At 38.1% G+C, this 15,920-nt stretch overlaps 2 protein-coding genes across 2 annotated transcripts; both read right to left on the bottom strand.

Moving 5' to 3' along the window:
* Positions 1–70: 70 nt before the first annotated feature.
* LOC141434125 (chymotrypsinogen B-like) lies at positions 71–7,001 on the bottom strand. Its single transcript, XM_074096415.1, has 6 exons — positions 6,835–7,001; positions 6,611–6,677; positions 6,043–6,223; positions 3,973–4,181; positions 3,421–3,608; positions 71–638 (listed from the first exon to the last, which is right to left on the bottom strand). Exons 1-6 carry the CDS (start codon positions 6,991–6,993, stop codon positions 468–470), a joined length of 975 nt encoding a protein of 324 aa, XP_073952516.1. The 5' UTR covers positions 6,994–7,001; the 3' UTR covers positions 71–467.
* A 558-nt stretch (positions 7,002–7,559) lies between these two features.
* LOC141434127 (trypsin-1-like) lies at positions 7,560–14,788 on the bottom strand. The gene is made up of 7 exons (XM_074096417.1): positions 13,953–14,788; positions 13,435–13,510; positions 11,779–11,941; positions 10,432–10,637; positions 8,999–9,204; positions 8,178–8,235; positions 7,560–7,681 (listed from the first exon to the last, which is right to left on the bottom strand). Exons 1-7 carry the CDS (start codon positions 14,001–14,003, stop codon positions 7,560–7,562), a joined length of 882 nt encoding a protein of 293 aa, XP_073952518.1. The 5' UTR covers positions 14,004–14,788.
* Positions 14,789–15,920: the final 1,132 nt, after the last annotated feature.

Here is a 15,920-nt window from a genome sequence, read left to right as displayed (position 1 = left end):
TGCGCCGAGAATGGCAAGGATCCGATTGATTATCGACTCTTTTTTAGGAATGGAAAGGAAAATCAGAAAAGATGTTTCACATAGCTTTATTTGATAACACGATTAGTTTGCCGCTTGTATTACTTCTTGATTACTTCCCGTGTCTAGTCACCTCATAAATATGACGTAAACTACACTAATCAGAATCTTTTATAGGTACCTAATGTATAAACTGCAACACTTGATTTTTCGTATCAAATCTTGCATTTAGTTACAGACTTACAGTTTGAATCAGAATCCAAGTGCAATGTGCAAAAAAGTTTATATTAAAAACGAACTATTTACAGTACCTACTTATTAATTGTTCAGACACTCAAAATACTTATTATACGCAAGCACTGGCTTTGTTTTTTTAAAGTCAGTACAGACTGACTGTAACAAACAACTACCGGTAATCTAAGAAATTATTTAAAAGTGACTTCAAGGCTTTAAAAGCACTGACAATCCGAGTGACTGTAGCGGTAGATCCAAGCAGCGTGGTCCAAGACCCTGGTGTACAGAGGGCTTGTGATGTCATCACATGATGATGATGACACTACTCCTGCCAGCCTGAACGAAGAAGTGAGATAACGCTGCATCACCGGAGCTCCAATATCACCCTGATAAAAATAGTAAAAATGTGGGTATTAGTAGTTATGTCTGCCATTGATATGTGTAGTTACTACGGTTTCGTGATTCGAATCCTCACTCTGTTCTAATTGAATGAAACTCCCAAAGCGCTATGAAATTCCAGGCGCTTACCTACAACGTTTTGGTCGCTGGTAGGTAAACTATACGTTAATCCAGGGGTCGGCAGACATGAGCCACAAGTGAAAAAAATAAATAAAGGCAGGCCGCACTTGTAAGATAACTTTGTACCTAATAGATAGGTATCTACCTAGTTACCTATTTTAGGTAAGTACTATAAGTGATATAACAAAACAGTCGCGGGCCGCAAGGAGATAGGTCTCGGGCCGCGCGTTGCCAACCTTTGCTTTAATCTAAGCTGTCGGTCTAGAGCTCCGGTCTTAGAACATATTATAAACATGTACAGTCTTGTCTATCGATAGAATATATGCTTATGATTCTACCAAGATGGCACACATAGACGCAGCGCAGATAGGCCCCCTATAAGGTAGACTGATGACCTATTAAAGGTCGTGGAAGTCTGATGCATGCGGAGAAATTGCTGCGTTCTTTGGTAGAGGCCTATATCAAGCAATGGAATTCTCTCGGCTCACGATGATATACGAGGATGGTATTCGAACCCAGTGCCTTGACAATTGGTGTCAAGTGTTTTATCGAATACATTAATCAGAGCAACGCAATGTGGTATTTGACAACTGTTGAATTTGCCATATCCCGTATATTATTATAAAAATTAAGATACGCCGACAATGTTTAGCTAAGAAAAAAATGAATTCGGTTGAAAATTGGATTTAAAGTGATTTTTTGAAAATCTTTTTATCGGTCTCTTTCTAAAACGCTTTTCTCTATCCAGCAAGTATGGCGCTACTTTCGTGTGACGCCACATGCAAGTAAGACTTTCTCGGTCTACTCTTGAATTTCAAAGTTTTATATAACTCTGTTATATAATAAAGGTAGCTTAAAAATGGTTTTTCTGTTCGATAACATGCATTGTCAAGCTTTGATTTAAAAAATAAATAAAAAATAGTCAAATACCGTATTGTGTGCTCGGCCAGACGCGGCGCACTCCGCGATATAGGTGCGATTCTGTAAGTATCAAAACACCCCACGCCGGCGTGGCGTAACAGTAGGGTTATGCGCTCCGCCCTGCTACGCCCGGTACGCACGCTAGCAGGCTCTCGCTGGAACTAGTCGCGCCGCGTAACGCTACGTACTTGTGTGATTTTTGTGAAACTGATTCACGATTAGTGCAAAAAATATTGCATAGTAGCTGGCTTTTTTCACAAGTTTTTATTCAGTTAGCTGCCTGTACCTACTTAATCAAATCTTGCAAGTTAATAAATTAGAGCCACTTTCTTGAATCCGATTGAGTTGAGCTGAAAGTTGGCGTGTAAACGTAGATACGATAACAATGCAATAATAAAGTATTTAGGTAACCATTTACAAAAACTTATTTAAGTGTAGATGTACTTTTGTATATGAACTGGACAGGGCAATATTATGTAGTTAAATGGTCGTGAGTAATTGTAGTAATACTCTTAAGTTATCAGTGAGTATTATTTTTTTATTGCTTTGCAACCCTACTCTAAACCAAAACGTTGGTGCTGAATAATAACGACTATCGCGCGCAGCACCAGAGTTCAATGTTGCTTGGTGGTGTGCGGTGATTTTGCTAATAAAAATTACGTAGGCATATAAAATGGCGGCTTTCGTCAACATCAAAAGAGAGAACCTTCTGTACTTGTACTATTATCTATTCTGTGGCTCGGCGAAATTTTCCCATGTCTACTTAAATCGTTAACTGCCAAAATACCGTAAAAAAAGCAGGTAAATAATATTTTTCAGTTAAGTATTAGATTGATTTGGTAGAGTGACTTTTTAGCCAATATACTGTCGTGTGGGAAACCCACGGGAAACCTCTTTTCAACCTCTGCACGTGGGCTGTGCACATAGCATCTGAGTTAGTTTTGAACAAATTGCGAAATTCTTTGCAATTGATTAAGTATGGCGTGAAAATAGGCAATCTAGTTAACTTTACGCCCTGCTGACTGAGTTATTCCACTTTATATGGTGTGTAGGTTTCGACAAAATGTAGATGAAATACATAGTTTTGTGCATATTGAGTTGAGTTTTGTGCACACCAGCCGTACGTCCACCGTTGGGCATTGGCCTCCCCCATACACTATCATTTGCTTCGGTTGGAAGCGGCCTGCATCCACCTTGAATCCGCAGCTTTAACCAGGTCATCCATCCATTTTGTTGGTGCATGTCCTACACTGCGCTTGCCGATCCGCGATCTCCATTCAAGAACTTTATATAGAAAGAAAAGAAAGAAAGAAGAAATAAAAAAAAATTGCCACAGAAAAAATTACAAATGCGTAATACATTTTTTTATACGACTGGATGGCAAACGAGCAAGTGGGTCTCCTGATGGTAAGAGATCACCACTGCCACCAGGGGTATTGCAGATGCGTTGCCAACCTAGAGGCCTAAGATGGGATACCTCAAGTGCCAGTAATTTCACCGGCTGCCTTACTCTCCACGCCGAAACACAACAGTCCACTTAACCCTTCCCTTCCTGCTGGCATTGCTATATACATATATCGCGTAGAGAAACCTCGAGCCGGTCTCTCCATAGCTCGCTGAGCAACTCTGAGCCTATTAATAAGACCTATAGTGAAACACCACGTCTCTGATCCATATGTCATCTCATCACTGGAAACACAAACTGGTTTCGTCTTAAGTGGGATGTACCTGACAAATAACATTTTTAGCACCCAATGGCCCCAGGCATGCTTTGTCAGGGGTAAAGAGGTGAGGCTCTTTCACCCCCTTTAAGCATGATGTTGTTGGCAGTATGGGTAGGGTAACCACTCTTGGAGTGCAGGAGGCATTGCGGTTCCACGCCACCGTCCAAGCCACTTGTCCGGATTCCGGTACGCCTAACGAGTAAACGAAACAAAATATAATTTAAGTCATGTGCAGTTTATCCTGAAAATAAGATAGATTGATAAAACGATTATTTGTTAAGCATCTTGTCCACCTTGACTACAAGCAACGTTGGAGTCCTGTATTTGACTTACACAAGGAAACTATTATTAAAATTTATTCAACATTGGTTAAGTAAGGCAGCTCAGGCGCTCAAAATCATGGGCTTTTGAACGCATAAGCCACTTATGCAGTGTGGAATTGATTATGTATAATTTTATGTAATGGAATAGAAATAATGATATTGTTCTCTTTAATATATGAGGGTATGGTGAAATCAATTGGACTTTGACTAGATCAAGAACATTTATTACGAACCATAGTGTGGCATGCATATTGGCGATATGAACTGGCTGAATGGTACCACATGCCTCAGCCTTAGCAGGGCAATGTCGTTATGCTTGCTGGCTGGTGCGAACCCTGGATGGATATGAACATCAGAGACACTGACGTTCAGACCTGGATTGCTTCCATTCCCACAGCGGTCATGTGCTCCCAGTGACACGCTAATCTCATTAGGCGCCTTTCTAAAAACAAAATTCCTAATGATCTTGACACCCTCAGTTGACACCTTTATTCTCAATCTTAGTTTCGCGCAATAAATGTAAACGTTTGAATTGATTAGTCCGTAAAATAACTATTTACAAATGCAATTAAAAAACGATACGATAACGCATTTCGTTGCGGTTTTAGAATTTTATTTAAGGAAAGAAAAAACAATAATTGAGCGATTATAAAATAACCAATCCTGTCCAACATAAATCTGCAGTTTTTCGAAATTCATCATCATCATAATATCAGCAAAAGACGTCAAGGGTCCTATTTCTCGAACGGTACAACCCTTGTATTATAGTGTGTAGCTATGGTAACGCTTTTATTTAAATATTTTTCATAAGTTTATGTTTCACGTAAATGTAGGTATATTTTTACAAAAGAGGGGTTACAAGAGTGTTTCACTTCCACAAGCGTTTATATAGTTGACGTTTACAAGTCGGTATTCGACAATTAAATAGTAATTTGGTTTCTCAAAGGCTGTTCCACTTGTGATTTGTAACTTATTGTCACTAAATAGTTAAGAGTTTCTATAGACTAATATTTATATTTCGTTATAAATATTATGAATTAAGAAATTACATTTATAAGATCTCAAACGTGTAAGTTGTTTATGGACTTGATTAAAAACAGTAATACATATTTAAATGATCTACTATTTTATGAAAAAGGTAGCAAACACATTGATAAGCCATTAACTAATAAATAACCACTAATAAATTAAGTATATATACCTACTAGCCGTTTACCCGCGACTCCGTGAATGAAGAATTCAATTATCCCGAGGGAACTATAAAAATAAAAATTATCCTGTGTCCTTCCCTGGGACTCAAATTTTCTGTTCTCCGAATTTTATCTAAATCGCGTTCAGCGGTTTCAACGTGATGAAGTAACAAACAAACAGACTTACAAACTTTCGCATTTATAATATTAGCGGAATTTGCGTGTTGATTTTTATGAATTCACACCATACTTACCTATCATAAAAACTGTCTCACAATGCAGCTTGTAAATATTGATTAGAATAACTGAAGTGAAGTTTGATTTTACACTTGTATCTGATATTTTTGAGAAATGCTTTGTATTACTACTTGTATTTGTAGGTAGACTTGTAAATTCCGAAGATACAAATCGGCTATTTTTTCGAGGAGTAGTAATGTCATTTACCTACTGTCACACGTATAAACCGAGAGTATTTGGACAATTCTCTCGGTTTATACGCGTGACAGTAAATCAGATTATTTAGGTACCTACTACTGAATAATGAATAAATTAATGTATGATAAATAATACTTATTTATTTTCTTTTTATAAAGATTTTGAATGACGCATATCAGTGACAATGACATTAAAAAGATGACATTTTAATGGCTAGTGCATTTCCTTTTTTCAATATTTATAAAACCCGGCAAACACTTGATGACGCTTCAGTAATTGTAGCAAAGGTTACAATTGCTATTTTGTGGTAAGTATGCCAGATACGATTACACTCACAAAAATAATAATTTTGTCGAATGCAATTTTCTTTCAGGACCGATGTCTTTTTCTCCATTTCCATCTTAGTCACTTAGGCGAGCTTATGAGTACCGGTGTTAATAACGTAACTCCGAGTTAATTGCTAACCTAGAATTAAGTACTTACCTAAATAATTATCAGTGCGACTTGCACCAAGTTAAAACTAAACCAGCTATCAAATACTTTTAACATTGGTTAAAGTTAAAGTAACTTCATGCAACTCAGCCTCAAAACGTATGGAATTGTCACCCCTGATTCAAGGAACTTACTTAGTTCTAGACCGTTCTGGATCTTCTATTCCTGTTATCTCCGTAAACTCACCCATAAAACGGTGATGCAGCGCTGACGATCAGCCTGTCAGATATCAGGGAACCGCCCACGGTCTGGTTGCCCACGGAAACGGCTGCAAGCCAAGGGAACTGGTGGGGGCTGATGCCTTCGCCACCCAGAATTCGGCCTGTCCTAGAGTATTCTGGGAGAAACCTATGTGCTACGCCACATCCTGCCGAACAGTATAATAGAAAATGTATTCTGTGAATCGTGACTATAACGAAAGCGGCACGCAAGGATATATGTCTAGAATGTGGGTATTAGCATAATAATGTAATTTAAGATTAATTTAGTTTATTTATTGAATTTATTAGAGCTCAGTTATTGGCGTTGCGTCAGATTAGCAGTGATCAAACTTTTAATTAAATTATCTAACTGTTCACGCGCTGTATAGACAATAAAACCTTCAAGAGCAAAATGACAAAATGTTATTCATCAATTAATTCAACAGCAAGAACAACAAGTATTCTTCAGTTTACATATATCAAAGTTTCTAACTCTGAATTTTGTAATAGGTATAATAATAGATATGTTTATGGCTAGAGAGTTTATAACTTACGACACAAACAAATTTTCTGAAATCCGAAAACGTATCCAAACATTCCGCCTGAGAAGTGGAAAGCTGTCTGCAAAATACAAATAATCACGAGTATAATTGACAAATTAATACTTTTATATTACTAACATCATTTGAATATTTTAAAAGGAACAATATTACATTAAAACATGGTTGACTTTATATAAAGTAGACAACGTGAATCATGATTATTGTTTTAAATTTACCACAAGATGTACAAAATATGCACCAAACAGCAAAGGAAGGGCGAACATTTTATTTTCTTCGTAACTTTTACAAATACGGAAAGCACTACCCGTGAGGAAGAATTGGATGAAACTAAAACCAAATTCAGGTATTATAGCTACGTAAAACAAACTTTCCATTGTATATGCGGGTCCTTTATTTTTTAGATAACTTTTAAGTTCTTGACACACTGATATGCTCTACATTACAAAACACATTTGTTGTAGAGATACGAGTATACAATATAGATACAAAACAGCGCGGAAACAAATGTGTTTAATTGTTCAACTCTTAATAATAGGTAGCAATAGGAATAAGGTTCAAATATTTGATATATTACAGTGTTGGTTGTTTTGCTTTAGTATTTTTGATATTTACCTAGTATGGGTACAGTCAACGTCATAAATAAGTGATCACTTTTGCACCTTGTCGCTTTCAGTCGGTACACAATTTCGTATGGCTTTTCAAACATGATGTTAAAATGACAAGGCACAAAAGTCATCACTTATTTATGACGTTGACTGTACTATTTAGTAACTATCCCATTTGATTTACGCTCTACATAATAAAATAATAAATTACGTCAATCCTTGAATCCATACAACAGTCACTAGCTAAAATTATTCGTTAAGCCATAATCCTCTACAGAAAAACTACTGTTATCTACGGCTAAGTAGTAATCTAAACACATAGTGTAATAATAAATTTAATCTGAACAGAAGCATCCCTTGCGTGCGTTATGCCGTATCCAGTAGAGGTACTTCGTGACCCGAGTGTACACCCCGGGGTAGCCAGCGCGACCGCAACCGATGCCCCACGATACAATCCCTGATAAAGAAACTAATTATTATTGATCATCTATTTGATAGTATTCGTGAAAAACTTAAGAAATGAATTTCTGGCATGTAATAATGTAGGTAGAGAACTGGAACGCTTTGGCTCGTAAAACTCCTTTCCCCGAAATATGCTGCATTTTCTTGAAAGACACTTTTTCATAAGATCACTTTCTCAAAAGTGCACTTTCCAATATTATAGATAAAGTTTCCCAACAAGTATATTTTTTCAAATTAAGTACTTTTTCGGATAAAAAGAGCCGTAATATTAATTTAAGAAAGAGTGTGTTTTGGCGCGGTTCTGTACATTCCGGTGGAGAAAAACATCGTGAGGAAACCTGTATTTACCTGAAAAAAAATTCAGTAGGTACGGCATGTGAAGTCCTCGATTCACATTGGGCCCGCATGTAAACTAAAAATCAATTCCTCTCATTCTGAGGGAAAGGCTACCCAGCATACATATATAGGTTGAAGAGACTAATGGTACATACCTAAGAGCTCGTAACGTTTATCACCCCTTTCTGCCGCCAGTGGTCCACCACTGTCACCCTAGATAAACATAAATATAATTTACGGAAAATTTACGAATAGCCGTGGTGGCCTAGTGGTTAGAGGGTTCGAACCCCGGCTCGCACCTCTGAGTTTTTCGAAATTCATGTGCGGAATTACATTTGAAATTTACCACGAGCTTTGCGGTGAAGGAAAACATCGTCAGGAAACCTGCATAAACCTGCGAAGCGATTCAATCGTGCGTGCGAAGTTCCCAATCCGCACTGGGCCCGCGTGGGAACTATGGCCTAAGCCCTCTTGTTCTGAGATTAGGCCTGTGCCCAGCAGTGGGACGTATATAGGCTGGGATGATGATGATGATGATAATTTACGTTATGTGTGTATAAAAAGCCTGAACAGCGCGTCAAAAGACCTTATTAGAGTTAGTAGAGTTAATACTATTCTCGTAATGATCAATGGCATTAAAAACGACTTAACCATTCTATCATTTTTTCTTTACCTTGTAAGTACCGTTGCTAAATACTCCTTTACTAAGATACCGATCTGGAAAAGTATTAGATAAAACAATTCCATCCAGCATTTAAAGTCGAGATCTAAGTCGACTTAAAGAAACATAATAAAAGAGTGCTCTATTTAGAAAAAGAAAAGCTTTTGATCTTGATATTTGAATCGTCACTCTACATAAATACCTGCTACAAAAAAAAACTGGGTTAGTTGGTAAAATAATTATTAAACGATTCTATTGATCGTAATAAAATAACACTCATTCATTTTAAAAATAAAAATAATTAACACAGCATACTTGGCAAGTATCCTTCTTCCCTTTGTCAGGGTATCCGGCGCACAGCATGTCATCAGCTATCATTGAAGGCTCGTATTTGGACTTCCTACAGACTTCATTGCTAATTACGGGTAATTCCACGTCGTTGAGGACACAGGAGTGGTTCTTCTCTTCGGAGACTGAACCCCAACCAGCTGCTAATGCTTTTACTCCGACATACGTATTATCTGCAAAGACATATAGCTACACTAACATACAGTGTAAGGTTTTTTAACACACACACACGCACGTACGCACGCTCACGAACTTTCGCATTTCTAAAAGGTGTTAATTAGCATATTGATAACCAAGGGTGGAAAGTGACCCATTTCACCCGAGATATTTCTGGCGCTCGAACGAAGTGAGAGCGCCAATAGTTCGAGGGGAAATGGGTAATTTCACCCGGGTTAGACACTACTTTTCATTTCGACTGTGAGGAAAGTAAAATACTACAAAAAAAAATGAGAATAATAATAAATTGAATTTACTTATATCCAACCTCCAACGGTACCTTTTCGATTGGTTTTTTGGAATCTTTTTTGTATTTTTTATTTCAATTCCAAATTTTTTGTTACTTTTACGGTCATCCCGTAAAACCTATATCGAAAATACAAACTGAAATATAGACATAGTGTCACTGCTTAAGTGGCTAAACAAGAAACAACACAAGCTGAGATAATGAGGTGCATAGCAGAAATTCGTGTCTGTATCGTTGTCCAGCGGTGTAGCGATATAGCACAACGATGTTGACGAAAGCCGCCATTTTATATATGCCTACGTAATTTTTATTAGCAAAAACACCGCGCACCACCGCGTGCTATACCGCTACACCACTGCTGGTCAACCGCAGTGGTGTAGCGGTATAGCACGCGGTAAATACCGAGGACCTGGGTTCGATTCCCAGCGCTGGTCTTATTTTTCTGGTTTTTCTGTGCATCTATATTTCAGTTTGTATTTTCGATATAGGTACCTTTTCGGCCACTTGAACGGCCAACTATAAAAAAAAAACAAGTTGGTCACGACCAAGGAGCTTATTTACACAACTGGAGGTTGAACGCCGAACAAAGAAGTTTGACCTCTTTTCCACCCATCTCTTTCTTAACCTAACTAAAGAAAAAGATGGAATATGTTCGTGACGTAATAAAGATCAAATTTCTTGTTTCAAACGGATGTTCGGCGTTCAACCTCCAGTATTGTATATAAGCTCCTTGGTCACGACGCGCATCTAGATGGCCATGCCAAAACGTGAAAAAAAAGTGTCTTTGACGTAACTCAATTATCTCCGACTCTGTGATTCATCGAAAAATTAAAAAAAAATTACTTTCCACCCTAGAGATGAAAACACAATTTTCCACCCGGCAATCTGCCCATGAAAATTAAACTTTCCGAACAGGAGAGATGAAAAGGATATTTACCATCGTTATGCGGCAAACAGATAGGCTTGATAGTGTCAGTGATGTTCAGAGGCTGGTTGAGCCTCAACAGCGCGAGGTCGTTTCGGAACGTGCTGTAGGTAAAATTGTGCGCGACGATCCGCGTGACGAATCGAGTCTCGGGACGACTGGTCTCGTTACAGCGGTTGTGCTCCCCCAGTGTCACTTTTATCATGAACCACATCAGCCTAGAAAATAGTTAAAGACACACAGGCTAGACGCTGGGCTAAAATGAGACAAATTTCATCGTCATCATCATCAGCCGGAAGAAGTCCACTGGTGAACAAAGGCCTCCCCCTTAGAACGCTACAATATCGTCAGTCAACCTAGTGGGAGGCTTGCTAATGTTTTGTCTTCCGGTTCGTGGAGCCTTCACATCGTACATAAGATCTTATAATAAAAAATAGTGTCGAGACATGTACCCTGTAGGGGCACAGCAATTTATATTACATTTTTTCTATACAGGTATTACATTATATTATATTATATTAGATACATGCAGAGAGGTACAAGACTAACAAGACTTCAAGACTTTTCTCCCCCAGCGGTTATCTGTCCTTCGAACGATGCGGCTCACCAATTGCCACTTCAACTTGCATTATGCGACGTCATGACGGTGACTCAACGGGGCACGCCGTTTTATCACCTTATTTAATTTTAAATATTGTGTTTTCTTCTAAATTATATTAGTATTTAAGGTATTTTCATCACACTTGCTCGTAAACAGTGTCAAAACGTGAAGGCTACCTTGATTGCAACCCCCTAAATAAAACCCTCGACCTTAATGTGCTTGTCATGAAGCCCGTGGTCGGTAAATGAGTCACTGCGCGTACAAATTTTCTTTTCATGAAGCCCAAGGTCGGTAAATGAGTCCGTGCCCGTACTGAAGCACGCGCGCGCGCTGCTGCGCATGGTGCAGCAGCAGGACCACATGCACACGCGGCTCAGGCACATGCTGAGGCAGGGGGAGGGCGACGCTGCCAAGAGCGCAGCCTAAGGTAACGCCAATATTTGGAACAATTATATTTTTTCTTTTAGAAATATAAAATTATACTCGCAAAAGTGATGAAAAACATTGTATGTCGCACGGGCGGTACTAGAATTACGAACATCGACTCATTAAAGCCCTCAGTCTTCGACTTCGGGCTTCTAATAGACTCTCGTTCGTAATTCCTTATTTACCGCCCTTAAGACACAATGTACTATTATTGTATGGGCCGTGTTACCTGAAATAAATGATTTTATTATTATATTACGAGTATATCTTTCCAGCTATGTTGTCGGTGACTTTAGTTCTTCGACGAATTTCCAGACTAATGTCCCGCTTACCCTTTCACGCAGTGTGCAGCAGTGAGCACGTATCGGTCATTGATAAGAATGCCACCGCAGTAGAACCTCTTGAAATACGTCAGCCTTACCACCCACGGGAACTCATTCACCATCGTCTCCTCACCGCCCAGTATTCGTGACGCCTCGTTGCGTTCTCCGCAGCCTAAGCAAATAAACAGTATAAATATAAAGCTTGCAGCACCAGTATTTCCGAACCAGTACAACTTAGAGATCTTCAAAAACGAGCCTACTCCAAGGGGCCGGCAACGCATTGCATCCTGTTATGGGTTTACATGGGCGGCGGTGATTGCTTTCTTTTGCAACGTTTTATGGATTTTTGTCTTTGACTTTAAAGAATTACCTACTTACCTAGTTAGAACATGGCCAAAGATGAAAGTCGAAATCGTGACTATCTTTTAAAATGTAATAGTTTTTTACCTAGCTAAAATGATTAATTGCCAATATAAAATGGATTCTCGTCTGCAGGAGATCAGAAATCAGAACAAAGTAAGTAATTATTGTACGCCTAATACGTAAGTAGGTAAGGTAAACGTCCAAGTGCTCGACACGCCAATGCCCAATAGACGACACCCTGCTGTCATCTCTATTGCTAGACATAAGATGAAAGATGACCACTATTGGGACAGTGACGAGCACTCGTACGTTTACCTTACCTGAACGAAATATTACATAAGTCTACATCGTTTTTTTTAAATAAGTAATGTTTTTATATTTTTCTTAACGTTTATTTAGAAATATTTTTCAAACATAGTTATTGTGTTTTTCTCAACGGTAACAAACAAATCAAAATTGAATATTGTTCTTCATTACCCATAGCCAATTCTTGAACATGTTTATACTAATAAATACACGGTAATAAAAGTAACTGTTTTTTAACAAATAAAATTTCTTACTAATATTAAAACCGGCCAAGAGCGTGTCGGACACGCCCAGGATAGGGTTCCGTAGCCATTACGAAAAAATCAAGTTAATATTTTTCTAAGGATTTCATATTGTGTACGGAATCTTCTAAGTTTAACTAGGTATGTTTTATACCTTAGGCTACTATTAAGCTAATAATATAATAATTCTCAAGCAATCTTAGCTGCTATTATTTCCCTTGTAAATTTGATATATTTACTACCATGGTGACAGACATGGTGAAATTATAAGGGTTCCTAGCTGACTACGGAACCCTAACATGACGAAACTATAAGGGTTCCTAGTTGAATACGGAACCCTAATAATGTGGAAGTGAATACCTATGTTTATTTATTACACTTTCAAGTACCTAACCGATTATGGTGAAATTTACTATGGAGATAGTTGAGACCTTTACAAGGACGTGGGATAGTTTTTTCCTGGAAAATTTTAGGATCTTGATATAGTTTGAAACCCTGGGAAGGAACGGATATACTTAAGATGGTTTTTATCCCGGAAAATATTAATTTCTCACGGCCGCACAATAAAAGACTTTTCTTTCTAGTTGAATGTAATTATGTAAGTAAAAGTTTTTAAAATGTTTCAAAGAGGTCACACCTTTTAAAGAGGCATATACCTACCACTTTGGCTTATTAGGTATTATATTGACATTGACCTATGTTGATGCAAATGTTTTCAAAACGTTATGAATAACGAGTACGATATTTTACTTACGACAGTTGCATTTTGATATGTCAGCGTATTCTTCGTCGTCTTGAATTTTTTTGAACTGCAGGTCCTCAGCTCTCACCTGGCGTAAACAACTCTATCTTTATTCGACTTGAAATTACGTTTCACGTAAACACAATAAATAATTCCCAAAAATATTTTTGAAGGATATTCTTTATCACGTGTTAACGTTTAGGAAATGAGAACGAAGAATCAAAAGTCACTAACATTTTACTATGATACTTTTACTTTATATGTAGTGCGGTGCAGAAAATTCTCAGAAATTATTGCAATAACTTTGATACCAGTATTACCAGTTTGTACCAATAAGTAAAAATTGAAATGATGTAGAAGGGCTTTTATTACTGCAGTGTAGTGTAGAGAAGGTGGGTCACATTAAATTATTTAGAACGCCGTTTACTAATGCAAGGGTCGACCCGGCCAATCCCAAAATAATTTATCAAAAATAAATCGTATTGGATTATGCGAAATTATACGTACAAATAATACTAAAAGCATCTTACCACAAATCCAACCGCACACACACTTAAAAAAACAATCATCCACTTCCACATTCTGACACAGTGCCACAACGTCCTAGTCTCGTAGTCCACCCCAATTCAAACAGAAAACTCAAGTAAAACTTTAAGGAAACTGGTGAAATTTTCTAAGAATTGCTAGAGGTGTTCGACGAGCGGCCGTCCCGAGTGGAGGCTGAGTCCTGCGCCCGCGCAGGGTCGAGGCCATTGCTCCCTGTCCACTTACTATGCAATAGAGCCAGCACATTATAGTTGCCTTTAAGCAGGTCAAACAAGTGTTGGAAGGTGCTGTTGGGTCGTAAAATAGACTTCTAGAGTCGCACAGTTGCCACTGTGAAAAGTTTCCACCAATTGCAACTGTAAGTAGGAGAATTTTTTATAGTTTAATTTTTAATACAAGCTCTTTTGCTGACTATGTTTTTGTTGACTGTACTTGTATTTTCCAAACTACGTATCCGTACCAAGACTCAGTAACCGTTCAAGAGTTCCCTTCTGCAGAGACGGTCCTTCCTGAACAACCGGAATTTCACTACCAGATTATTATGTCATCAGACTTATCCAAGTCAAACATGATTTTGAAGCGGACAGCCTACATAATTATTTTAAACCCCCACGCTAAAAAAGGGGTGTTATAAGTTTGATGCCAATGACTGTCTGACTCTGTGTCTATCTGTAGCATCGTAACTCTTAAACGTATGGATCGATTACGATCCAGTTTTCTTACATACAAGCGAGTTTTTGCGGTAGCCCTTAGCAAATGTTTCATTAAAATCGGTTCAGTCGTTTTTGAGATATTGAACTTTGAAATGATAATGTTGGGGCTTTCTCAACTTTTCTGTTGATTGATTAGGTTCTAAACTTATCTACTTGCATACATACAAATAGAGCAAGTGTAATAAAAACTTGAGAAAAATTATATAAGAACAAGAACCTAACTAGGTACCTATGTAACTATAATGACCTGTCAAATGATAAACGAACAATGCAGTTCAACCTGTTCAATGAAATAATTATAATTATATTAATTATTCGTGTAATTACTCACTTATGCCTCGCTGCTGGGTTCGCGTGGGAATTACGGCCCAAGCCCTCTCATCTGAGAAACGACCTGGTGGGCTACTACAAAATCCAATAATCGAAGTTCGTATCGTTTGTCCTTCTCACTCTCGTATTAGATAATATAGCGTCAGCGAGACGGCATGATACGAAGTTCAAATTTTGCACTTCGTAGTATTGGGCCTGTGCCCAGCAAAGGGACGTATATGTCAGCGGCCGATCGTAAAATCCGCCAGATCACGAAATTCCTAGGCATATCATGAAATGGCGCCATTTCATCGCCATTTCATGATATACCTAAAAGTTGGCCAGGCATATCACGATTTGCCTGAGAAACAATACAGCAGATCGATTAGAGCAACGCATTCGTCGATGTTCCTAGCTATATACCGCGCACATCGTGATATGCCGAAAAAAAGAAAAAAATAGGTACGACGAGCGAAGCGAGGAATGGTTATTAATAATTGTGACTACAAGCCAGTTATAGCTTATAGTTTCGCCATGTCTGTCTGTCTGTCTATCTGACTGTCTGTCCGTCCGTCCGCGGCTTTGCTCAGGGACTATCAATGCTAGAAAGCTGTAATTTTGCACGGATATATACGTAAACTATGCCGACCAAATGGTACAATTAAAAACTAAAAAAAATTGGACGTAAAGTAAAGTAAAGTCCAACCCTATAGTGTGGGGTATCGTTGGATAGGTCTTTTAAAATCATCACGGGTTTGCTAAGACGACTTTTCGATTCATTGATTTTTTGCGAAATATTCAACTTTAAAGTGCAAATTTTCTTTCAAATCTAAACCGGTAGGTGGAAAAATTTGAAAAAATTCAAGATGGTAGTAAGTATATCAAACTTTCAAGGAAAACTATAACGGCTAAGTTTGCTTGAGAATTATT

This window comes from Choristoneura fumiferana, chromosome 13 (genome assembly GCF_025370935.1).
Source record: "Choristoneura fumiferana chromosome 13, NRCan_CFum_1, whole genome shotgun sequence".
NCBI classification, from domain to species: Eukaryota; Metazoa; Arthropoda; class Insecta; order Lepidoptera; family Tortricidae; genus Choristoneura; species Choristoneura fumiferana.
This window is presented reverse-complemented; position numbering and strand designations above follow the sequence as displayed.

Excerpts from the sequence above, each read along its gene's own strand:
- LOC141434125 (XM_074096415.1), bottom strand. The coding sequence starts at position 6,993 with ATGGAAAGTTTGTTTTACGTAGCTATAATACCTGAATTTGGTTTTAGT. Across the intron at positions 6,224-6,610 it reads TCAGAAAATTTGTTTGTGTC|GATGTGGCGTAGCACATAGG; the intron begins GTAAGTTATAAA and ends ACTGTTCGGCAG. Across the intron at positions 4,182-6,042 it reads GCTGCATCACCGTTTTATGG|AAAGGCGCCTAATGAGATTA; the intron begins GTGAGTTTACGG and ends TTTTGTTTTTAG.
- LOC141434127 (XM_074096417.1), bottom strand. The coding sequence starts at position 14,003 with ATGTGGAAGTGGATGATTGTTTTTTTAAGTGTGTGTGCGGTTGGATTT. Across the intron at positions 13,511-13,952 it reads TGTGTGCGGTTGGATTTGTG|GTGAGAGCTGAGGACCTGCA; the intron begins GTAAGATGCTTT and ends TGTTTACGCCAG. Across the intron at positions 8,236-8,998 it reads GGAAGAAGGATACTTGCCAA|GGTGACAGTGGTGGACCACT; the intron begins GTATGCTGTGTT and ends ATGTTTATCTAG.